This window comes from Limulus polyphemus, unplaced genomic scaffold (assembly GCF_000517525.1).
Source record: "Limulus polyphemus unplaced genomic scaffold, Limulus_polyphemus-2.1.2 Scaffold2297, whole genome shotgun sequence".
NCBI lineage: Eukaryota > Metazoa > Arthropoda > Merostomata > Xiphosura > Limulidae > Limulus > Limulus polyphemus.
This window is the reverse complement of record NW_013667907.1, coordinates 8735-20157: the sequence shown is the minus strand read 5'-3', so window position 1 is coordinate 20157 and position 11423 is coordinate 8735. Positions and strand designations below refer to the sequence as shown.

At 29.6% G+C, this 11423-nt stretch overlaps 1 protein-coding gene across 1 annotated transcript in view; it reads right to left on the bottom strand.

Annotated features, from left to right (window-relative positions):
- Positions 1-1804: 1804 nt before the first annotated feature.
- LOC106466545 (protein jagged-1b-like) overlaps positions 1805-11423 on the bottom strand; it is a gene marked incomplete at its 5' end in the record, with an annotated part of 18023 nt that continues 8404 nt past the window's right edge. Inside the window, 5 exons of the mRNA XM_013926838.1 lie at positions 1805-2317; positions 4883-4952; positions 5913-6000; positions 6480-6535; positions 9431-9500. Of these exons, the coding sequence (XP_013782292.1) occupies positions 2267-2317; positions 4883-4952; positions 5913-6000; positions 6480-6535; positions 9431-9500 (335 nt within the window). The remainder of the gene's footprint in view (positions 2318-4882; positions 4953-5912; positions 6001-6479; positions 6536-9430; positions 9501-11423) is intronic.

The window sequence follows — 11423 nt, the reverse complement described above, 5'->3', positions numbered from 1 at the left end:
TAGTAACTTTAAAAAACAGTGTGTACTAATTTCAAGAACGATTAAAGTACGAGAAACGTGACTACAAAGAAATCTACTTAACCTGTTTTAGAAACATCCAAGTATTAAGTACTGGATCTTCATCAGCATTACGAAACTACAATATTTCAAACTAGCGTTTCTTCACTAGTTTCATCTTAGTTAATAAACTTATCATCTGAAGAAGGATTGAAAGGCTATCCTAATTGGAAAGACATGGAAGGGAGTAAGCTGTTAAAATGTTAGTATTATGAAGTAAAAATCCTGAATAATAAATAAATAAATTAGAGATTTTGAAGCAGACTAACGAAGCTGTTCCATAGATGTATATTTTAAAGAAGCAATGCTGTCTGTTCCAACATTCCACACGACTGAATTGTAATTGTTTAGTTAGAATAAAAACGTTGACTTACTAGAAATACGCATCACAGAACCATCATGCAAAAAAAAATTAACAAATATTTATTTTATTAAAATAATAATCTAATTTAATATTTCACTATCATTCTGTACATTTTGCTACCGTTACTTGTTGAATTTGAATAAAGCTACTCGAGGGCTATCTGCACTTGCCGTCCATATTTCAAAGTGATAGACTAGAGGGAAGACAGCTAGTCAACACTACGTACTGCCAACTCATGAGTTACTCTTTATCAACGAATAGTGGAACTGACAATCACATAATAACACCCCACAGCTAAAAGAATGAGCATGTTCAGTGATGGGGGTTTGATTTCACAACCCACAAATTGCGAGTTGAGCTCCTTAACCATCAGGCCCATCAAGTGAGATGATGACTGTAATTGTTTCTGTAATGACATCTTACTTTGTAAAACATTAAGAAGGGTCAGAAATATTTCAGTAAATATTTATTGATAAATTGTAAGAAAATATAAAATTAAATTGTCCTGTTCTATATAATTATTCATGAAAATTATAACCAAATTTAACATAACTGGAAAAATATATGCCCTACAACAGGATGACTTATGAATACACCTAAAAAATTGTACACTTACAATAAAAAAATCATTATTTTAGTTTTGTATCCCCATTTTCTATTTATGTTCTTGTTTAACTGCTCTCAAAACTATTAGAAACAATACCATACATACAGTACACAGCATGTTTCATGTCTTCCCACGTGGTTCCAATAATTACCTGCTAACTCAAACTAATTAAGGACATACACAGGATGGAAGAAATAACAATAAATTTATCTTTATAGGTCCATTAAACAAAGGCTATGTTAAAAATCGTTACCAGTATTATTGTGACATACTGTAATATCACACAGACTATCAACATACAGATCATGCTTCAAGTGCCTTAAGTTATACTCCAATACATTTTACTGTTACTTTACTCCATTGTTTCAATAATAAATATCATTTATTTTACACAAAATGGTTCTCGCATTCCAAGTTAGGGTAGAAACAAAGGAAGAAAAATAAATTAAGCGATAATGTGAAAGGTTTCGTTTATTATTTCTTCAAGAAGAAATTTAAAGAGAGTAAAGATAATTCAAATATTAAAAAAAATTATGTTTATATATATTTGTCAAGAGATATGAGAACATTAAAGTACAGTTCCAATAATGCCATTCAGGTACAAAGGTACATTGGAAGAAAAAAAGTGTATTTTTAAGCATGAAGGTCATGATTGCAAAAATTATTGTGAATGGGAAGTACCGACTTTCACGTGAGTTGATTTTTTCAAGAGATTTTCTAATAAAGCACAAAAAAAATGTAAAATAGTGTTTAAAGAAAACACTATGAAAGCTAGAGAATTTTACAAATTGTTTATTTAACAGTAGTAGAAACTTTTCATCAACTCTACAAAATAGTTATCAAAATTGAACTTAATCAGTACAATTTTTTCTTTACATTTAAAAATGAAAATGGTTATAATCAAAACATACGAGATATTCATCATGATTTAATAAATGTAAGGCAAATATCTTTGTAAACACTTTACTGGCTCTACAAATATAATTGAAAATAATCTTGACTAGTACAACTCTTAATGTGTACAAATTAAAATGGCTTTCATCAAAATCGTGGCATTTAAAAGTTTTTCAAACAGATTCAATATGAATATTTGTAATGAACCAAATATGGCTAAAATGTGATAAACTTGATATATGGCCACTACCTACAGTATCAAAAATTTAGTTAATCAAAATAATATATACGTATGTATTTGAATGATTCTTTCATCAAATTAAAAACTGATATATTTACAATATCTAATTTCTTTTCATAGCAGGATTATCATAGGCAGCCTTCATTCCAGTCCTCTGTGAAAACAAAATTTAAAAAGCTATTATTACATGCAATAGGAGATACAAGTAACAAACCAGATATTACAGTAATTCAGGTACAAAAAAAAATAACAACAAACACAAAAATTGAATAGAAAAGCCAGTCTAATATAAAATCAAACTGATGAGAAGTCAATCACGTTTGAAAAAAAAAGAAACATTGTAATATCAAGTGTTTTACAGATAATCGGTTTGGCAATCGTAATTGGTAGAATCACGGAAAACCGATTACCAAGAAATTAAAAATAACACCATCCAGACCATTTATTCACAACAACAATTTCCTGATTTCTAAGTATGCTTACAATCACGACCCTGTACTTTTCCTTTTGACACAAAATGTTATTCACCATAGAATAGAATATCATCAGTTAAAATAATCTCTGTTTGTTTCTCATTTATTTACATAAGTTGATACATTTAACAAAAGAAAGGTTAAAAAACGATGCTCTGCACATCACACCCGTTTCTTTATGGACTTTAGATTAGCAAACACTTGATAACAGCACCTTATGCACAGAGCTAATACACACTGTGTACACTTCGTGTGCAAGTTGAAATTAGTACAAGGATGCTCTGTGAACGACAAACATTCATGCCATGTGCACACTGAGTTTATTTATTATGGTACATACACCACGTGTGTGTAAGCCTACATTACATTATGTGGAGGCCTTAGAATCATACTGGATTATGAATAAAAACTTTCAAACACTGTCATTTTTATTTGGTTTAGAAAGTGGTTTAGTACAAAATGTGTAGAGTGATAACAAAAGTTTTCGATCTTATGGTTGAAGTGAATGATGAATTTAGGCAATGAACCTCAACAGTTTATTCGTCTCTCACAGTGGTCACATAACGTTATGTATCAATCAGGTACCAGCCAAAAAATCAGTCCCCATTTTAATTTTTCTCTTGTTCAAATAAAAAATGGAAAAGAGAGTGTACTTTTTTTTCATGGCACATTTATTAATAGCTTCAACCATTTCAAATTTAATAAAGCTTCAAAGTACATTCTCTGTAGTCGTTAAAGTTTTTAAGTTTAAACTGTCAACGATACTACACAATGACGTTATCAACTTTACTGTACATAATCGGAATCGAGCTGATTGTGGCTTTGATAATTGGCAATTTCCATTTGTGACATGATCGGTAAAACAGTAGTGTCATCAGCAAGAAGAAAAATTATCAAGAGAAAATGAATAATGTTAATCACCTATAACAAATTGGTTGTTCAAAAATGAAATTTTAACTTTTTTAACAAATTTTCTTCAATAACAACACTGGAGAAATGAAAAACTAAAGAAACCCAAAAACTATACCGTAATAATATACTGACATTTTGGATACAAGTGCCTTGAATTACTATGTAACATCAGGGAGATTGTTGTTTCATTGACTGAGGAATGGAACAGGATTATTCAAAATATTGTATTTCTACTGATCAGAAGTTTTCTCATTGTGATGTATTTCTTTCTACCAAATGAGACTCACTCAGAGAAGTTGAGTCAAACAGTTTGATCACACTTAAATTGTGAGTAGATATGTTTCATGGGTTGTAACTAGTAGTATATGTATTCATTCAGAAAAATTAAAGGACTTGGACAGTCTGATCACACTTAAATTGTGAGCAGTTATGTTTCATGGGTTGTAACTAGTAATATATGTATTCGTTCAGAGAAATTGAAGGAGTTGGACAGTCTGATCACACTTAAATTGTGAGCAGTTATGTTTCATGGGTTGTAACTAGTAATATATGTATTCATTCAGAGAAATTAAAGGAGTTGGGCAGTCTGATCACACTTAAATTGTGAGCAGTTATGTTTCATGGGTTGTAACTAGTAATTTATGTATTCATTCAAAGAAATTGAAAAAGTTGGACAGTCTGACCACACTTAAATTGTGAGCAGCTATGTTTCATGGGTTGTAACTAGTAATATATGTATTCATTTAGAGAAACTGAAGGAGTTGGACAGTCTAATCACACTTAAATTGTGAGCAGTTATGTTTCATGGGTTGTAACTAGTAATATATGTATTCATTCAGAGAAATTAAAGGAGTTGGACAGTCTGATCACACTTAAATTGTGAGTAGTTATGTTTCATGGGTTGTAACTAGTAATATATTGTCCACAAAACTGATTCATTAAATTTAGTGAATGAGGTTTTTTAAAAAATATTATAAGTCTTAGTTTTGAAATACCAAGAGAAGAACCTCGGGTTTTTGTTGCTAAACAAACAAAGAAAATCTACAATGCTAGAAGTTTTGTTTTTAAATTTCAAGTACATTTATGTACCACAAATAATTTAAAAGATTTCAGTAAGTCTAAATTATGTTTAAAATACTCAGGATACAGCCAACTTCTCTTTAGTTTAAAGGTACTTGATTTTTATGTATATTATTAACACTGAGCCTATATTTGAAAAGGACATTTACAGATAATATTTCTTATCTAGAATTGATCAATTCATGATTTAAGGTATAGAAGAATTAATGAAAAGTTAAAATTAGATAAAAGAGCAGAGTTTGGCAAGCTCTTACATCTTGGTTTTGAGAAGGAAGTTCTTCTAAATAGTGATCATCATTATGGACCTTCTTTTTACTTTTTAGCCTGTAAGAGAAAAAATTTGGAATAAGACACAGATTTAAGAAAGACTTCATCAAAATCTTATACACACAAGTTAAACCCACTGTAGATATTGCCCTTTCAAGTGAACCCATAACTTAAATTACTAGTATTATACACTCAGGCCAAACCTACTGCAAATGTTATCTTCTCAAGTGAACCCATAACTTAAACTATTAACATTGTACACCCATGTCAAACCCACCTTATCAAGTGAACCCATATCTTAAATTACTAGTCTTGTATACTCAGGTTAAACCTACTGCAAATATTACCTTCACAAGTGAATCCATAACTTAAACTATTAGCATTGTACACCCATCAAACCCACCTTGTCAAGTGAACCCATATCTTAAATTACTAGTCTTGTACACTCAGGACAAACCTACTGCAAATGTTATCTTCTCAAGTGAACCCATAACTTAAACTATTAACATTGTATACCCATGTCAAACCCACCTTGTCAAGTGAACCCATATCTTAAATTACTAGTCTTGTACACTCAGGTCAAACCTACTGCAAATGTTATCTTTTCAAGTAAACCCATAACTTAAACTATTAACACTGTACACCCATGTCAAACCCACCATAGATAACACCTTGCCAAGAGAACCGATAAATTATATTACTAGTGCTGTACACAGGTTATTTACTCTACTGAAATAATCTAAAGCCAAGTAAAACAACAAATACATTAGTGTTGTACATATAAAACAATACAGCTACATATATATATACAATCACAGCATAAAGTAGGTAAAAAACTAAAACACTACATTATAAACATAGATCAGTGAAGCTGCAAAAATTGTGCTCAGCATCCACAAATCAATAATTTGGAAAAAAATAGTGAGGACACAAATCAACATAGCTTTAGAATCTACAGTCCCATAATAACATAAATAAAAACAGTAGAGTAATGTATATATATATACACACACATACTTGGATATTGAAACTCCAGCAATAATAATAACAAGTAAGAGAATCGATCCAAGAACTGCACCCACAATAATAGTTTTCATTTTGGCACCTGAAATAACAAATGAAGATGATTGAAAACAGAATAATATATCAGAAGAAATATTATATTAAAACAATTTTGAGGGAAATAAAATACTTGATCAAAGTTTTGGCCAAAGAAACTAAGTCTTAGTGAAGGTCATATCGAGACAACATGCTCACCAGAAATTTCCCTTTCTATAGTAGTAGTTCATTCCTCTTCTTTATTTTCAGATTTTAGTTACATTTGTTATTCTTGTTACAACATAAGTAAAGTTTAATAAGGACCAAATTATTTTAGTTTTAAGAATAGTGATAATACATATAATACTTAAAACTATTATTTTCATTTCTGAAAATCAAGAGTAGCTGTAATAGTAAATGCTTCGATGATATGAAATTTATTAGCTCTAAATATAGTATACAGTTTACCTTTCAGTTAGTTAATTGAAGTTTAAACTACAGCTTAAAATATGGTGACACTGAAAATTACATTTAAACTCTCCTTACTTTTAAGAATCTCATCTTTTGTATCACACAAACGTCCACTGTAACCTTCCTTACATCTGGAAGAGAAAACTTGTAGTTATTTCTTCATGAAAATAACAACTATATGATTAACTGAAGGCTTTTATAAAAACAGCAAGTTTTTATAAGCATGTTCTTTTGAAGCCACCCCAATCAGTATGTCTGTGGACTAATACTGCTAAAAACTGGGTCTTGATACCCTTGTTGGGCAGAGCACAGATAGTCTTTTGTGTAGCTTTGTGCTTAATAAAAAAAAACAGCAACAACTTTTGAAGCCACATTTCAAATATTATTACAGTTTAACACATAACCATTAAATATATCACTGTATTACATTTAAAATATGTAAAGAAGTTCAACAAAAATTATCAACTTAAAAAATTCGTATTACAATATGCTGTTATTAATTTATTAAATCCAAGATCTATTTAATTTTACAAGTTTCCTAAACCTAGAGGGAAGAACACATCTGTGAGAGAAGTGACATTTATCACTAATGAAAGCAATTAAACATTAAATTTATTCTTATTTATTTTATTCAGGATTTATAGTACTTTTTGGCAAAGATTTAAGAGAAATTTAAGGCTTATTTACAATTATTTAGGAATTGTAGGGATAATTACGATTTTCTTACAATAGATTTTCTAAATTACTACATCATAAACTTACCTATTTTTCAAACAAACTCGCACATAACTTATTTTGATTCTCAGCTCTTTTCCCTCTGAATACTAGTCTTCAGCATTGATTATCATTGCATAATTCATACAGGTTAATACTGTGTACTGATTTATGAATATTTATGTTTGAATTATGGTGATGATCAAGCTGAAGATGAGAGTTCAGGGGAAAAACTGGATTGAAATAGAAACTACATAATAAATAGCTAGAAATCATTGATTAAAAAGATACAGAAACAGAAACATCCAACAAACTTTACTGTGTATAATTCAGCTTCTCAGTAAGAGAGATATAAAATACAGGAATTTTAACAAAATCCAAAAATTAGGAATTTTAGAGATGCTTTAAAGTCTGTACATTTTTCAGTTTAGTAGAATAATTTTATTTTTCTATCAGTTGTAACTTAGTACGAGGTTCTGATAGACGATGTATAAGATATATTTTGATTTAAAATACATTACATTACCAAAAGCATTGATACAGTAAGAAAATATGCAAGGTCATTAATTCACTACTGTTTAATTCATTTGTAATATGGTGTTGGTCTACTTTTAGTATACATCACAGCTCAAATCTTGTCACCAATACTTTTACTAAATTTTGATAGATATAATGCATAATATTGCTCCATCCCTCATTTAGGGCAAGTGTCAATTCAGTAGTGGATCACGGTCTGTTGACTATGGCCCAAAGGTAGCAATCAAGACATCTCAGAATGGTTTGATTGGATTTAAGTTAGGGCTCTGTGCTGGCCACTATACATTTTGAATTTTACTGTCCTTGAACTAGTTTCTAACAGACACAACAGAATGGCAAGATTTGTTTTCATGTTGGTAGATGTAATGGCCCTTACTGTGATATTGCATAAAAGCTTGTAGCACAGCATTGTCTAAAAAATCTGAATATAAGATGAGCCATTCCTCCTTCCCTTCTGTTCAATCAAATAATCCAGTTCATACCATGGACATAACAGCTTTAACCATAGGAACAGCATAATATTTGGCTGGTTGATGCCAAACCATTTGTCCACCAGATGTAAACATGTTCATCACTCCACATGATAGTTTTCTTATGTTAAATATGCCAATATAAACATTCCAGGAATCTCTTTGTTTCATTTCATTTTGAAAAGAACAAAAATTCTATATCTGCTGTATTCCCTTATGAAGTTCATGTGGGAAAGATTTATCAAGGGGTTAATTTCAAGTTTAGGTTTACTGCTAATAATATCTTTTGTATCGTCACATATTTCTAAGGCAGATTAATTTATTCAAACAATCATATGTATATCTAAATTAAGGTTTAAGTTATGCAAGTGTAGATCCTAAATACGAGACACTAGATACACAATTCTGCTCTGGCTTGTATAAAATCAAATTTAACAAGCATATATAAGACTCAATAAAATTATGGGAATCTCAGACAAAATAAAAAAACAAATCATCATCTTAGTAAGTATTAACATAATATGTAAAGACATATTTGAGCAATATATTAAGATTATCAATTTGAATTTGCTAATGTGAAAGTGAATAAGTAAAAGTATATTTTTAACATTTGTGTTTGGAAATAAATTAATCTAAGCCTTTTTCTTTCAAAATAGTTTAGATTGTGAAAACATTTAATTTTTATTAGAGAATCATGCTTTATTAATGCAGGGAAGGTGAACCTAAATTTAAGTAATTAATATAGTAATAAAAACTCAATATACAGTCTATATGTATATATATATATGAATAACTGAAAGAAAAGAAAAAAAAACAGTTAACAAATAACAGCAGGTTCAAACTCTACTTAATAACTTCTGAACAAAATTCACAATGTCTGCCCTCTACCAATAGTTAAAATTCTTAATGACTGATTCTGTACATTTTATAGGTAGGTGTGTAATTGTGTAGTTTTTATGAATTTCATACAATACTAAAAGCCTTTATACTGGATGAAAAACTAGAATATGATAACATAATAATATACATTATTAACTACATATATTCCAAAACAAACAACAGAGAATGTTTACTACTGCCATAGAATATAGAAGCTATAAGAGCTTCATACTACGATCTTAACATAAATGCAGTGCTGTAAAATAAAAAGCACTGATACTGAAGTTTTCAGAGACATTACAAATTCAAAAAGGTTAATGACTAAATAGGTAACAAAATCTAAGTAAAGCATATTTGCAGAAGAAACACTTAAACCATGCTAACATCTAATGACTAAACAGATAATAAAAACAAAGGAAAACTTACTTGCAAAAGAAATCATTTTTCAATGTCTTACATTCCCCTCGTCCACCACATGGGTTATCTTCACACATTTCTATGAAACAAAATGTTTAGTTATAACATATACAGTGCTATATGAAACATTTTATATACAAGCTTAAATATATGTTGCTACTGTTAATTCTTGTTTCTGTATTTGTAATTCTTCCATCAGCATATCAAACTAATTAAGATACTTTTAAGCCTATCCATGACTCCATATACCATTTGTTCATTATTAGAACATTCTCTGTATTTCTCTTAAAAAGACTCAGAATATAAAAATTGATCTCTAAAATAAGTGAGAAATTTTCAGTGTAAAATTTAATTACTGTTGAGACATTAAATGGGACCACTATTTTCTTATAAACTGTAAATTGTAACATTCATACATTTTTACAAGAATAAAATTTGGAATGTTTTCTGTGTTTCAAAGACATTTTCAGGACTGTTTTATCCTTATACAAGGCAATTTCTTTATGACAAAAATACCAAATTAACAATGATAATAAAACACTTAAAAACATAAAAGTAACAGGTTATATTTAGAAATAATGATTTCATAGCATATCATATATGTCAATTTTGTATATAATTTCTTATTATCTTTAAATTTTGTGAAGTGTTTTAGCATGACAAAACAGGTATAAATATAGCTGAATCTAAATGTATGTATTAATTCATAAAATAGTAAATGGAATTATATGCAAAGTACAGTAGCTATTTTAATTATTAATACTGTTTGAGAAGAAAATTAATTGCAATCACATGTATAATTAAAAATTAGAGATGGCTTGAATGGATAATGAAGAATATCAACCCATCTTCAAACTTTTATTTTCTAAATGGTGAGTTTCCTCGTCATCAAATTTACATGTACGATTGTTTGATGAATGATGAACTAATCCGAATATAGAAAAAATATTTTCCAATGTGGGCCATTGTTTTATAGTTTGTAATATAGAATATTAAGTTTATTTCTCCAAACATTCACCTCCCTTTCACGTATTTAAAATCTTTGCTATGAAATAAAGTAATAAAAACTAAAAACCCAGTGAAATCTTAAAATCATCGTGCAGCATTAATATAGAGCAGCATTAGTTATAGAGCAGCATTAGTTATAGGCAGCATTATTATAGTGCAGCATTATTTATAGTGCAGCATTAGTTATAGAGCAGCATTAGTTATAGTGCAGCATTAGTTATAGAGCAGCATTAATTATAAGCAGCAATAGTTATAGTGCAGCATTAGTTATAGAGCAGCATTAGTTATAAGCAGCATTAGTTATAGAGCAGCATTAATTATAAGCAGCAATAGTTATAGTGCAGCATTAGTTATAGAGCAGCATTAGTTATAGTGCAGCATTAGTTATAGAGCAGCATTAATTATAGAGCAGCATTAATTATAAGCAGCATTAGTTATAGAGCAGCATTAATTATAAGCAGCAATAGTTAAAGAGCAGCATTAGTTATGCACCTCCTAATTTATATTTAGTTAAATAAAAAATACACACACACACACAGCTTTCTCATGTAACATATTTTACTAGTTTATTCCATAAAGTCTCAAAACATTATATCTTTAATACAATCATGCAGGAAAAACATCAATATGAATGTATTATGGGAGTAAAGAAAATGTGTTAGGGTATCTTTACAAATCTAAACTATTGATACTCAGTTCCCATTTTCTAACAGTTGGCCCCATAGAGAACATATAGACTATTTTCCTCATCTTATCTACAACCTTTTATAAGAAGCACAGGGAAATATTGAAAACAAGCCTTATCATAGAACTTCCAAAGGAAACTAGTTACTGTTGTTTGATGACGAGGAACCCACTTTGAGACTAATAATGGCTGGAGACGGCTTGAATGGGTAATGAAGAAAAACTTTAATATAACAGCAAATGTACAACGTTTCGACAAGGTTTTGTCATCATCAGGTACCTTCGACAAAACTTTGTCGAAACGTTGTAC